The 11,100-nt window shown below is 40.8% G+C and overlaps 1 protein-coding gene across 1 annotated transcript in view; it reads left to right on the top strand.

Moving 5' to 3' along the window:
• Positions 1-11,100, top strand: part of Prim1 (primase, DNA, polypeptide 1 (49kDa)) — a gene marked incomplete in the record, with an annotated part of 28,830 nt that overhangs the window by 9,797 nt on the left and 7,933 nt on the right. Inside the window, 5 exon segments of the mRNA XM_013520988.1 lie at positions 388-479; positions 786-924; positions 6,043-6,112; positions 6,913-7,004; positions 8,919-9,017. Of these exon segments, the coding sequence (XP_013376442.1) occupies positions 388-479; positions 786-924; positions 6,043-6,112; positions 6,913-7,004; positions 8,919-9,017 (492 nt within the window).

Genomic DNA, 11,100 nt, shown 5'->3' with positions numbered 1-11,100 from the left:
CTAATCTGGAATGCCATAAGAAATGTGGCTGGGCATGGTGTCACATGGCTATAATCCCAGCATTTGGAGGGCTAAGACAGGATTGCCACAAGCTCAAGACCAGCCAGGCGTGGTGGCATACCCCTGTAATCCCAGCACTCGGGTGGCTGAGGCAGGAGGATTGTTGCAAATTCGAGGCCCGCCTGGGCTACAAAGTGAATTCAAGGTCAACCAGAACTACATAGTGAGACCTTGTCTCAAAAACAAAAAACAAAGCCATAAATGTGGGGGGGGGGTGTATGGGTGTGTGTGTATGGAAGCATTATATATCCTTGTGGTAATACATACTAAAAACTAAGTTGTTTGTTGATATGCCTTAAATGAATGTATTCCTTAATGTCATATCACCAATTCATGAAGACCTTCAGACAGCGTTCCAGAAGTCTCACAATTCACTTCAGCGTTGGGAGCATCTAAAAAGAGTAATCAGCACAAATCAGGTATATTCCGTTGAAATCTGTATTTACAGATATAATAATGTATTTCTTAATTGAGTGCTGATTGTTTTGTTCGATCAGTTGAAGATGGTTGCAGATCATTTTTTAACCTGCTTTAAAGAAATACTTAGAGAATTTCCCTTGCAAATACTCCCTACTCATCCAGACTGTCTCTGTCTCCCTTCCGCTCCTCATTTCCTCACCTTCAAATAAATCATTTGCTTTTTTTTAACTTTCATTAATAAAATTTTTAAAAATGAAGAAATGCTCAAAAGTTCCTGATTCTCATGCTGGCCTTATATCTTCTAGAATATCAAAAGTGACAAATGCGGACCTTGGCTAGAGTGGGAGATTATGCTGCAGTACTGTTTTCCACGGCTGGACATCAATGTTAGCAAAGGAATCAATCATTTACTGAAGAGCCCTTTTAGTGTTCACCCTAAAACAGGTACAATGTAGAGAATGTAAGGAAAACTAAAAGTTTTTTTGTGTTAGCAGACACATCATTAAGGTGTGAACACATACATCTGTCGTATTAAAGACTGAAGACTGTTCTTCTAGCTATACCTAAATTATCTTTTATGTTGTCAGTTAAAGCTTCTGCTTTGTTAATGTTTTTTTCAGTTGGATTTGAGAAGTTTGATGTTTAAATTAGAATTGGTAAGAACCAAAGCTGCGCGTGGGGGAGCACCCTGTAATCCCAGCGCTTGGAAGGCTGAGGTAGGAAGGTCGCCATGAGTTCAAGACCAGCCCACACTAGATAGGGAGACCCGTGGCTCAGAAAACAAAATAGAGAGTTGGTAAGGACCTAGAAATCACAGGGCGAAAACTCCCATTGCACAGATGAGAAGACAGTAGCCCCAGAGGTGAAAGTGACTTGTTCAGAGTCATAAAACAAATCGTGTCGGTGCTGGGAGCAGAATTCAGTTCTTCCCCCTGTCCCCATCCTGCAGCTCCTCCTGTAGTACCGGGGATTGAAGCAGGGTCTTTGCACTGAGCTACATCCCCAGCCCTTTTTTTATTTTGAAACTAGGTCTCACTAAGTTGCCTGGCTTAGCTTGACTTGAGTTTGCAATCCTTCTGCCTTGGCCTCCTGGAGTGCTGAGATTACAAGCATATGGACCACATCCAGCTGAATTCAGGGTTTTTTTAATTTACTTTTTTTTTATTATTTTAGTTTATTAGTATATATGTGTGATACATAATGTTTACATTACTTATCAGAAGTTAGTACATGTGTATAACACATCTTAATTTCTTTTTTATCACTTTTTTTGTATGTCTGCAGTATATGTTTACATTCTTGTGTGGAGCTGGCACGTGTACATAACACAGCCAATTCCTTTTTTTTTTTTTTTTTTTTGGTTTTTCTCCGGTACCGGGAACCAAACTCACGACCTTGCGCTTGCCAGGCAGGCGCTTTTGCCGCTGAGCTAAATCCCCAGCCCCTCCTTTTTTTTTTTTTTAATCCTTTCTCCCTTCCTCCTCCTTCCTTCCTCCATCTCTTAATCCCCTTCACCACTGACAACCATTTCTCTCCCTGTTTGCTATTATCTGTCTTTTATTTGGATCTTTATTTTTACTCTGCGTTTCTCATATAAGAGAAAGTACAATATTTAAGCTGTGTGTCTGATGCATTTCCCTTAACATTGTGGTCTCAGGGTGCATCCATTCTCCTACACATGACTCAAGTCTCCTTTATGGCAGAGTAGTCTGCATCTGCCTTATCCATTCACCTGCTGATGGACGTATAGGCCACTTCCAAGATTTGGCTCTTATGAATAGCACTGCTGTAAACACGGGAATGCATGTATCTCTGTAATATGCCTTTAACTATTTTGGGAAGATGTCTAGAAGGGGAATAGCTGGGTTAAGTGGAATTTGTAGTTTTAATTTTTTTTAAGGCATCTCCACCCTGATTTCCACAGTGGCTGCACGAGTTTGCATTCCCACCGACAGTGTAGAAGGGTTCCTTTTTCATCCCCTACAGCCTCTCCAGCCTTTGTTACTGGATTTTTTGATGAGACTATTTGTTCTGGGGTAAGATGGAATCTCAGTGTTGTTTAAATTTACATTTCTGTAATGGCCAGCAATGCTGAATATTTCTTCATGTATTTATTAACCATTTGTACTACTGTGAGGCATCTATTCATTTCACTTACCCTGTTTTTTTGTTTTGTTTTGTTTTGTTTTGTTTTGTTTTCCTGTACCAGGAATCGAACTCACAACTGTGCGCTTGCCAGGCAGGCACTGTGTCACTGAGCTAAATCCCCAGCCCCACTTACCCATTTTTTGATTGGGTCCTTTAAATTGTTTGAATTCTTTATGTTTCTAGATGTGAGTCCTCTGAGGAACAAGCCCAGCCTGGTTTAACATTTAGTTCTTTGATCCATTTTGATTTTAGTTTAGTGCATGGTGAGAGGTACATGTCTAGATTCCATCTTCTGCATATGAATAGCAAGTTTTCTGAACATCATTTATTAAGGAGACTTTCTTCCAATGAAGTTATTTGGTTCCTTTGTCAAAGATAAGGTGGCCGAGTGTGTTTGGAGTTGTTTCTGCATCCTCTATTTTGTTCCATTGATCCTCATGTCTGTTTTTATGCCAATACTGTGCTGTTTTTATCTTAGTAGCTTTGTAGTATAACTTCAAGTCTGGGATTGTAATGCCTCTCAATTTGTTTTTTTACCCAGGATTTCCTTCCCTAGTAACTTCAGTTCTTTTTTTTTTTTTTTTTTTGTACTAGGAATCAAACTCAGGACCTTGCACTTGCCAGGCGGGCACTTATGCCACTGAGCTATAGTCCGGGCCCCTGTAACTTCAGTTCTTAAAACTCAAAGTTTTATGTGTTTTCTACTATGCTGCTTCCTTAAGTTTTTGTTTTCAATAGTTTTAAGCTTTCTTTGTCTATGTTTGTCTTAGATATAATTTGAAAGACTGAAACTGACCTTAAAATTTATATAAAAGTAGCTGTGTTGGCGTACACTGTGTTCTGTCCAACTAAGGAACATAATAGAGAAGTATATAATTATCCTCTTTAGTGTCAACAAACTCCAGCATTTGCTATGGAACCTTACACAAATTAATCTCTCTATGTCTCAATTTTTTTATATTTAAAGTAGAGATAAATGTTTCTATCTTAATGGGTTATCTTGTTTTGTTTTGTTTTGTTTTGTTTTGTTTTGTTTTGTTTTGTTTTGTTTTGTGAGACAGGGTCTCACTATGCAATTCAGGCTGGCCTTGAGCTCACTTTGTAGCCCAGGCTGGTCTCAGACTCGCAACAATCCTCCTGCCTCAGCCTCCCAAGTGTTGGGATTAGAGGCATGTGCTACCATGCCCAGCATCTTGATGGGTTATGATGACAGTCTAAAATGCGAAGTTCTACCAGGCATGGTGGCACATGCCTATTATCCCAGTACTCAGGAGACTGAAGCAGGAGGATCACCACAACTTCAAGGCCAGTCTAGATTACATAGCCAGGCCATGTCTCTACACAACACAAAAAAGATGGTGCATGGTGGTATACACCTGTAATCCCAGCCCTGGGATGGCTAAGGCATGAAGATCACTATGAGTTTGAAGCCAGCCTGAATTGTACAGAGAGACTGTCTCAGAAAAACAAAAGAAAAAAAATACAATAAAATGTAAAGTCCTTGAAAGAGTATGGCATCTATTCAATTCTTCCAAACTGCCGTTTCCTTTAATAACCTGTAGGGACTGTGCAGTTCATACGTTTGTATGGTTTCTCTTCAATCATGTCAACTATTTATTTTTAGCTTCTTTTGGTAATAAGCTTATATTTCTTTTAAGCTTAATTTTAAACCTCAGTGAGTGCCCTCTCGTTCTAATGTTTAAGGTTTAGGTAAATTGTTATGTTCGCTCATAAGTACTTACGTACTTTCTTGGTTTTTTCAGGTAGGGTTTCACATATAGTTCAAGCTGGCCTTGAACTCACTATGTAGCTCAGGCTGCTTGGAAGTCATGGTGATCCTTCTGTCTCAGCCTCCTGAATGCCGGGGTTACAGGTGTGCATCACCACACCCAGCAGTACTGTATATACATTTTTTTGTATGTACATTTTTATTCTGTCCTTTTCCATGTCAAGAAGCTGCAGTTTTTTTTATTCTATCTTCAAACAAGTCCCAGTTCCCTTATTACTTGTTCTTGGCATTCTTTAGCTTTATTGTGTCTTTTTTGTTTTGTTTTTTGCACTGCTTGAGACAGAACCCAGGGCTTTGCACACCCTAGGCAAGGGCTCTACCACTGAGCTACACCCCGAGTCCTTTTTTCCTTCATTTTTTTTTTTTGAGACAGAGTCTCACTATGTAGCTCAGGCTGTCCTTGAACCCATGGTGATTCTCCTGCCTCAGCCTCCTGAAGTGCTGGGATTACAAGTGTGTGCCACCATCCCTGGCTTTATGATATCATTTGTGAGATATGATACGTTTTAATATGTTGCCCCAAGTGTGGATATTAGACAAGGGTAATATAATGTTATCAAAGATTGTGCATCACTAAACAGCAATACCTTCCGAGACGTACATCCTTGGTTTGTTCCAACATTGTACAGACATCACAGTATGTGCAGTACTTACACAAACCAGACTGCTATGATGTCACTGGACAACACTGTACAGACAGCCCGTTGTTAACCAACAGGTCATTATGGGCACGTGACTGTATGTTATTTCCAAAATGCTTTGTAAAGATGTTCAGCATAGCCAGTCATGGTACTGCACGCTTGTAATCCCAGCCCTGGCTGAGGCAAGAGGATCACCACCAAGCTGAGGCCTGGCCGGGCTCCACGGTGAGTTCAAGGCCAGCCTGAAGGACATCGACCTTTTTTCAAGAAAAAACGAAAAGCATGTCCAGCATGGAAAAAAAGAATAAATTTCCAGCGTCTAGGTATCTGTTTTGAACTCAGCAAATAAACCAAGCAATATAATGAATTATTTCCATCTCTTTCATTCCATTTTATGGACTGGTAAATTTGGGGATTTCCTGAATTTTTTTTTTCTGAATTTAAATATGGAACTTTGTTTTGTTTTTTGAGACAGGGTCTTGCCATATAGTTCAGGCTGGCCTTACACTTAACTCTGTAGCCAGACTAGCCTTGAACTCATGGCTGTCCTCCTGTGTCAGCCTCTCCAATGCTAGGATTACAGGCCTGCACCACCACACCCAGCTTGGAATTTTAAAGTAATCTTCTTTCTCAATGTAGAAATAGGGGCCGGGGATATAGCTCAGCAGCGCAGCGCCTACCTGGCAAGCACAAGGTCCTGAGTTCAGTTCCTGGTAACCGCCCCCCAAAACAATGTAGAAGTAAAAGTAAAAATAAGAGCAACTAAGAAATAGCTCAACATTCTTCACATCATTTTTTACTTAAGATAAATAAGAGGTAAAGCCAATGTGAAAGTAATTTATATTTCTAAATATTTTCTAAATATTCTTATTAACAAATAAGTCTACCCCTCTGTAAAATTTTAACCAGAGATAACTCATTAGAAGACAGCCTATAATGATTAGTATTTCACAATCATCAGCTTATAACTTCTGGTTCTTACAGGTCGGATTTCTGTGCCTATTGATTTGCAGAAAGTGGATCGGTTTGATCCCTTTACGGTTCCAACAATAAGGTATGCTCCAGGGGCTGGGGATTTAGCTCAGCGGCAAAGCGCCTGCCTGGCAAGCGCAAGGTCGTGAGTTCGGTTCCTGGTACCAGAGGAAAAATTAAATTAATAAATAAGGTATGCTCCAGATTATTGGTCACTCCTTGTGAATTTGAATTTGAAACACATTATGCTGGATTCCTTAGAAGGGTCACTGCACAGGAATGCTCATTCGGTCATGTGGATACTTGATCCTAAGATTTCATTGTAATGCCAGAATAAGTAATAAGAGTTTAAAACTCAGCTATTTTATGAAAGATTTAAAGTCAAGTAAGTCTGGGAGGGCCAGGGGTACAGCTTAGTGCTAAGGACCCTGGGTTCAGTGCCCAGCACCAAAAATTGTAAGTCTGGGAAATGTCAGCTTAAACATATTAACAGTCTATTTAGGGCTGAGGATAAGCTGCCCATGGTGGAGCACTTGCCTAGAATATGCAAAGCCCTGAGTTCAATTCCGGCATTGCCAAGAAAAGTTTCTTTACTGTACGAGTTCTCAGACTTTAATAACATGCATGGAAAAGTACAGTAAGAAACTGTAGTCTTTCAAAGACCCCAAATTGGCAGTTTGGGGAGTCTTTTTCTTTGTAGTGCTGGGGATCGAATCTAGGGCCTTAGCATGCTAGGCAAGTGCTCATTTTATCACTGAGCTTAGGCTGAGCCAGGCCACACAGTTTTTTCACAGAAAATCTCATAGGATTCGTATGCTAGCATTTACTGGATAATGCTGACCAGAAACAAACTGGAGAATTTTCTTACTCTGTCATTTGTAGCTCCATTTGCCGTGAATTAAATGTCATTTCCACTAATGAAAAAGAAAAAGAGGAGAATGAAACTGAATCTGATATCAAACACAGAACCAGAGGTAGGTTAATATATTGAAGTTCTGTTTGTTTGTGGGTTGTTTTGGGGGTTTTGTGGGGTATTGTTTTGTTTTGTTTTGTTTTTTGAGACAGAGTCTTGCTATGAAGTTCAAGATGGCCTTGAACTCACTATGTAGCCTAGCCTGGCCTTGAACTTTCAGTAATCCTCCTGCCTCAGCCTCCCAAGTGCTGGGATTACAGTCATATACCACCATTCCCAGCCTGAAGCTTCACTTCTAACACAAACTTTTTAACCACTTACCAGTCCAATTATTTTAATACAGGATGACCAAAAATTGCATTTTTTGTTAATTTTCATAAGATAATATCACAAGAAACATAAAAATAACAATTTTATTAAAATTTATTCAATACAAGAATCAACTGGTCAGGCGTGGTGGCCCATGCCTGTAATCCTAGCACTTAGAAGGCTGAGGCAGGAAGACCATCACAAGTTCAAGGCCAGCCTGGGCTACCTAGTTAGTTTAAAGACAGCCTAGCCAGGAGTGGTGGTGCACACCTGTAATCCTAGCACTTAGGAGGCTGAGGCAGGAGGATTGTTGCAAATTCAAGACCAACCCAGGCTACAAAATGAGCTCAAGGCCAGCCTGAACCGCATAGCAAGACCCTGTCTTAAAAAGACCAAGAAAAAAAAAAAAATCAAAGGAACTGAGTAATTTCTAAACTGTCCTGCTAATGATCCTCTGTTCTGGCATCCAAAAGGTGCATTCTAGCAAAAGAATTCCATGGTACTCCCTGTGATGATGGAGATTTTAATATATTTTTATAGCTCACTATGGAGATTGATAGCCACATATGACTTTTGAGTACTTACAATGTGACTGAGAAACTCAATTTTTTATGTCATTTAATTGTTTTGTTTAGCTAGGGACCCCACTCCCAGCCCAGTACTGGGAATTGAACCCAGAGCCTTTGCACTGAGCTGCATCCCAGCAGTGATCCTCCTGTCTCAGCCTCCTGAATGCTGGGATTACAGGCACACGCCACTACATCGAGCTTTTTTTTTTTTAACCTTTAATTTAAATTTAAAAACTGATACTGTGCTTGATTCAATTATTAGAAAACTTTAAATATATTTGAAAATCTTAGGAATATAAGCCTACTTTTCCAGCTACATATTTGATTTTAATCCTAATATAGACCATGTATTTCTGATTATATTTTGGCATGTGTGTTGAGATATACTTCAAGTGTAAAAGCCACTAAATTTAAAAGTCTTTTATGAAAGAGAATGTTTTAAAAATCTCAACCTTTATTATGTGTTGAAATTACATGTTTCTTTATATTTCTATCTAGAGAACTTTTTAATTCCAGTGTAAAATTGTTTTTGTGTATATGAGGATCAAATTTAGGTCTTCTCACATGCCAGGCAAGCACTTTATCACTTAGCTAGTAAGCTGCACCCCACCCCTAGAAAATTCATGCAAAAACTAAGGGTGTTGGGAGGCAGAGGCAGGAGGATTGTTGCAAGTTCGAGACCAGCCTGGGCTACAAAGTGAGCTCAAAGCTAGCCTGAGCTGCCTAGCAAGACCCTGTCTCAAGAAGACCAAAAAAAAAAGAGCTAAGGGTGGTGGTGTACACCTGTAATCCCACCACTTGGGAGGCTGAGGCAGGAGGATCTCTGGGAGTTCAGGGCCAACCTGGGCAACAGCATGAGCTCAAGGTCAGTCTGAACTACATAGCAACACTCTGTCTTAAGGGCCGGAGATATAGCTTAGTGACACAGTGCCTACCTGGCAGGTGTGAGGTCCTGAGTTCAATTCCTAGTACCAAAAGAAGAAGACCCTGTCTCAAAAAAAAAAAAAAAAATTCTTACAAGAAACTTAAAAGTTATATTCTTATGTTACTCTTGCTGCCAACATTGCTAATTACAGCGTACATGCTTCACAATTTAGATTATAAGAGGACCAGTCTAGCACCTTACGTGAAAGTATTCGAACAGTTTCTTGAAAACCTGGACAAATCCCGAAAAGGAGAACTTCTGAAGAAGAGTGGTAAGACTCTGTACTTCCCCCTTTTATCTAGATAGGTCTGATAAGAATAGTTCAAAGCATCCAACAAGGGAACAGTTTTTGAGCCATAGTCTGCCTCCCAAAAAGATTCGCTGATTTATCTGACTGTTTTCAAACTTTGAGGTTCCTGGCCACTATGTTCGCTCCTGCGCGGTGCCCACCCTCATGCTGCAGGGCGTACTTCTTTTCCTACTTTTACTTGGCCCAAACTCGCTTTGCAGAGCCTGTTTCTTCTCCTACCGTTAACATTTTTGCTGCAATTTTTAAAAAATGAAGTTCTTTAATTCATTTCAACAAATAATGTTTATTAAACATGTTTTATGACAGGTACTGTTGACAGTAAACAAATTTCAGGGCTGGGGATTTAGCTCAGCGGCACAGTACCTGCCTGGCAAGTGTGAGGTCATGAATTCAAGTCCTGGTACCAAAAAAAAAAAAAATGAATTTCAGAGCCAGGGGCACAGTGGTACGCACTCATAATACCAGCTACTCAAGAGGCTGAGGCAGGAGGATTGCCACAAGTTCAAGGCCAGCCTAGATTACAAAATGAGACCCTGTCTTATGTCAAAAATAAATAAAAGGGACTGGAGATTGGAGCTCAGTGATAGATCACTTGCCTACCGTGTGCAAAACCCTGGGTTTAATGACCACTACCACCCAAAAGAAAGAAGAAAAATGAATTCCATAGCATACTTCCTTGTCATTAAGTACAAACATGGAAAAGGGGGCAGTGGTGCACACCTATAATCTCAGATGCTGGGGAGGTTGAGGCAAGAGGATCTCAAGTTCGAGCCCAGCCTGGGGAATTTAGAAAATTAGTAAAACCTGTCTCAAAATAAGGTCTGGGGATGTAGCTCAGTGCAAAAGCCCTGGGTTCAGTCCTCAGCAGCTAAAACAAAATACTCTAATCCCCATGCCAGTATACTATTGCTTGAGATATGAGTAGGATTTCTATTATCAGAGGTTCTTGGGGAGCTTTTAGGTGTCATTTCATTTGGGGTTTGTTTGGTTTTGTTTTGGGGGCAGGTGTTTGGGGGTTTTGTTTTTTTTAGAAGGTCTCACTGTGTAGTCCATTCTGGCCTTAAAGTTGTGGAGATCCTCCTGCCTCAGCCTCCTAGGTTCTAGGATTACAGGTGAGCATCATACCCGAATTGTAGCAGAGGCCTAATGAGATAGCATACAGCATTGCAAAAAGGCAAGAGGCCTAAGATAATTGTATATTATTTGATGCTGGGCATCAAGCCCAAGGCCTTGCTCATACTAGGGAGGCACTGAACAACATCCCCAGCCCAGGTTTGTTCATTCTTGGGCCTCTGCCTTTGGCAGGCAAGAAAGTACCAGATAATTCTGAGCTCATCAAATAGTACAGGTAATCCAGAAAAATTGTCAGAAGTGATGGGATATAAAGCCAAAATGAAGGGCCGGGGATATAGCTCAGTGGCACAAGCATCTGCCTGGCAAGCGCAAGGTCCTGAGTTCAACTCCCAGTACCAAAAAAAAAAAAAGGCTGGGATAAAGCCAAAGTGATAGCTAAAGCCAAGATGGGCTTGAATTCCAAACTTAGCAGCTTAGGCTTAATAAACGGGAATAAGGAGAAGATTAGTCTTTCGAGGAAGGACAGGGCCAGGATTTGTAGTTGCGTCTATAAAAAGTAAATCTGGGGAGAAAAGGGCTGCAATCCCAAGAGGCCAGATGGGCTTTACAATTCGTATAGCAGCACTAGAAATCGCCCCAGGCACACACAGAGTAACCACTCTGGAAACAGGCAGTGCCTTGGAAGTAGAGAGATGAGGGATGGAAGTGAAGCATCACAGACACAAGGGGAAAGTTTCGAGACGATCACCAAATGTCCCGGGCAGCAGAGAAGTGCTGAAATCCTGCGGGTATAGTGAGTAGCAGGAGGTGCAGAGAGGGTAGCGGTGTCCAGTGAAGAGTTCCTTGCACGGGGCAGACTTCGCAGTGTGTGAGCCAAAAGGAGAAAATCACAGTAGACGTTACTTAGAGATGGATAGATGCCCTTGAAAACTGTGGCAGTGTTACAGAAATAGGAACTCCTTCTCCACTT

The sequence above is a fragment of the Chinchilla lanigera genome, unplaced genomic scaffold, assembly GCF_000276665.1.
Source record: "Chinchilla lanigera isolate Chin_1 unplaced genomic scaffold, ChiLan1.0 scaffold00057, whole genome shotgun sequence".
Lineage (NCBI taxonomy): Eukaryota > Metazoa > Chordata > Mammalia > Rodentia > Chinchillidae > Chinchilla > Chinchilla lanigera.
The sequence above is the reverse complement of the archived record's forward strand: the minus strand, read 5'-3'. Positions and strand labels throughout refer to the sequence as shown.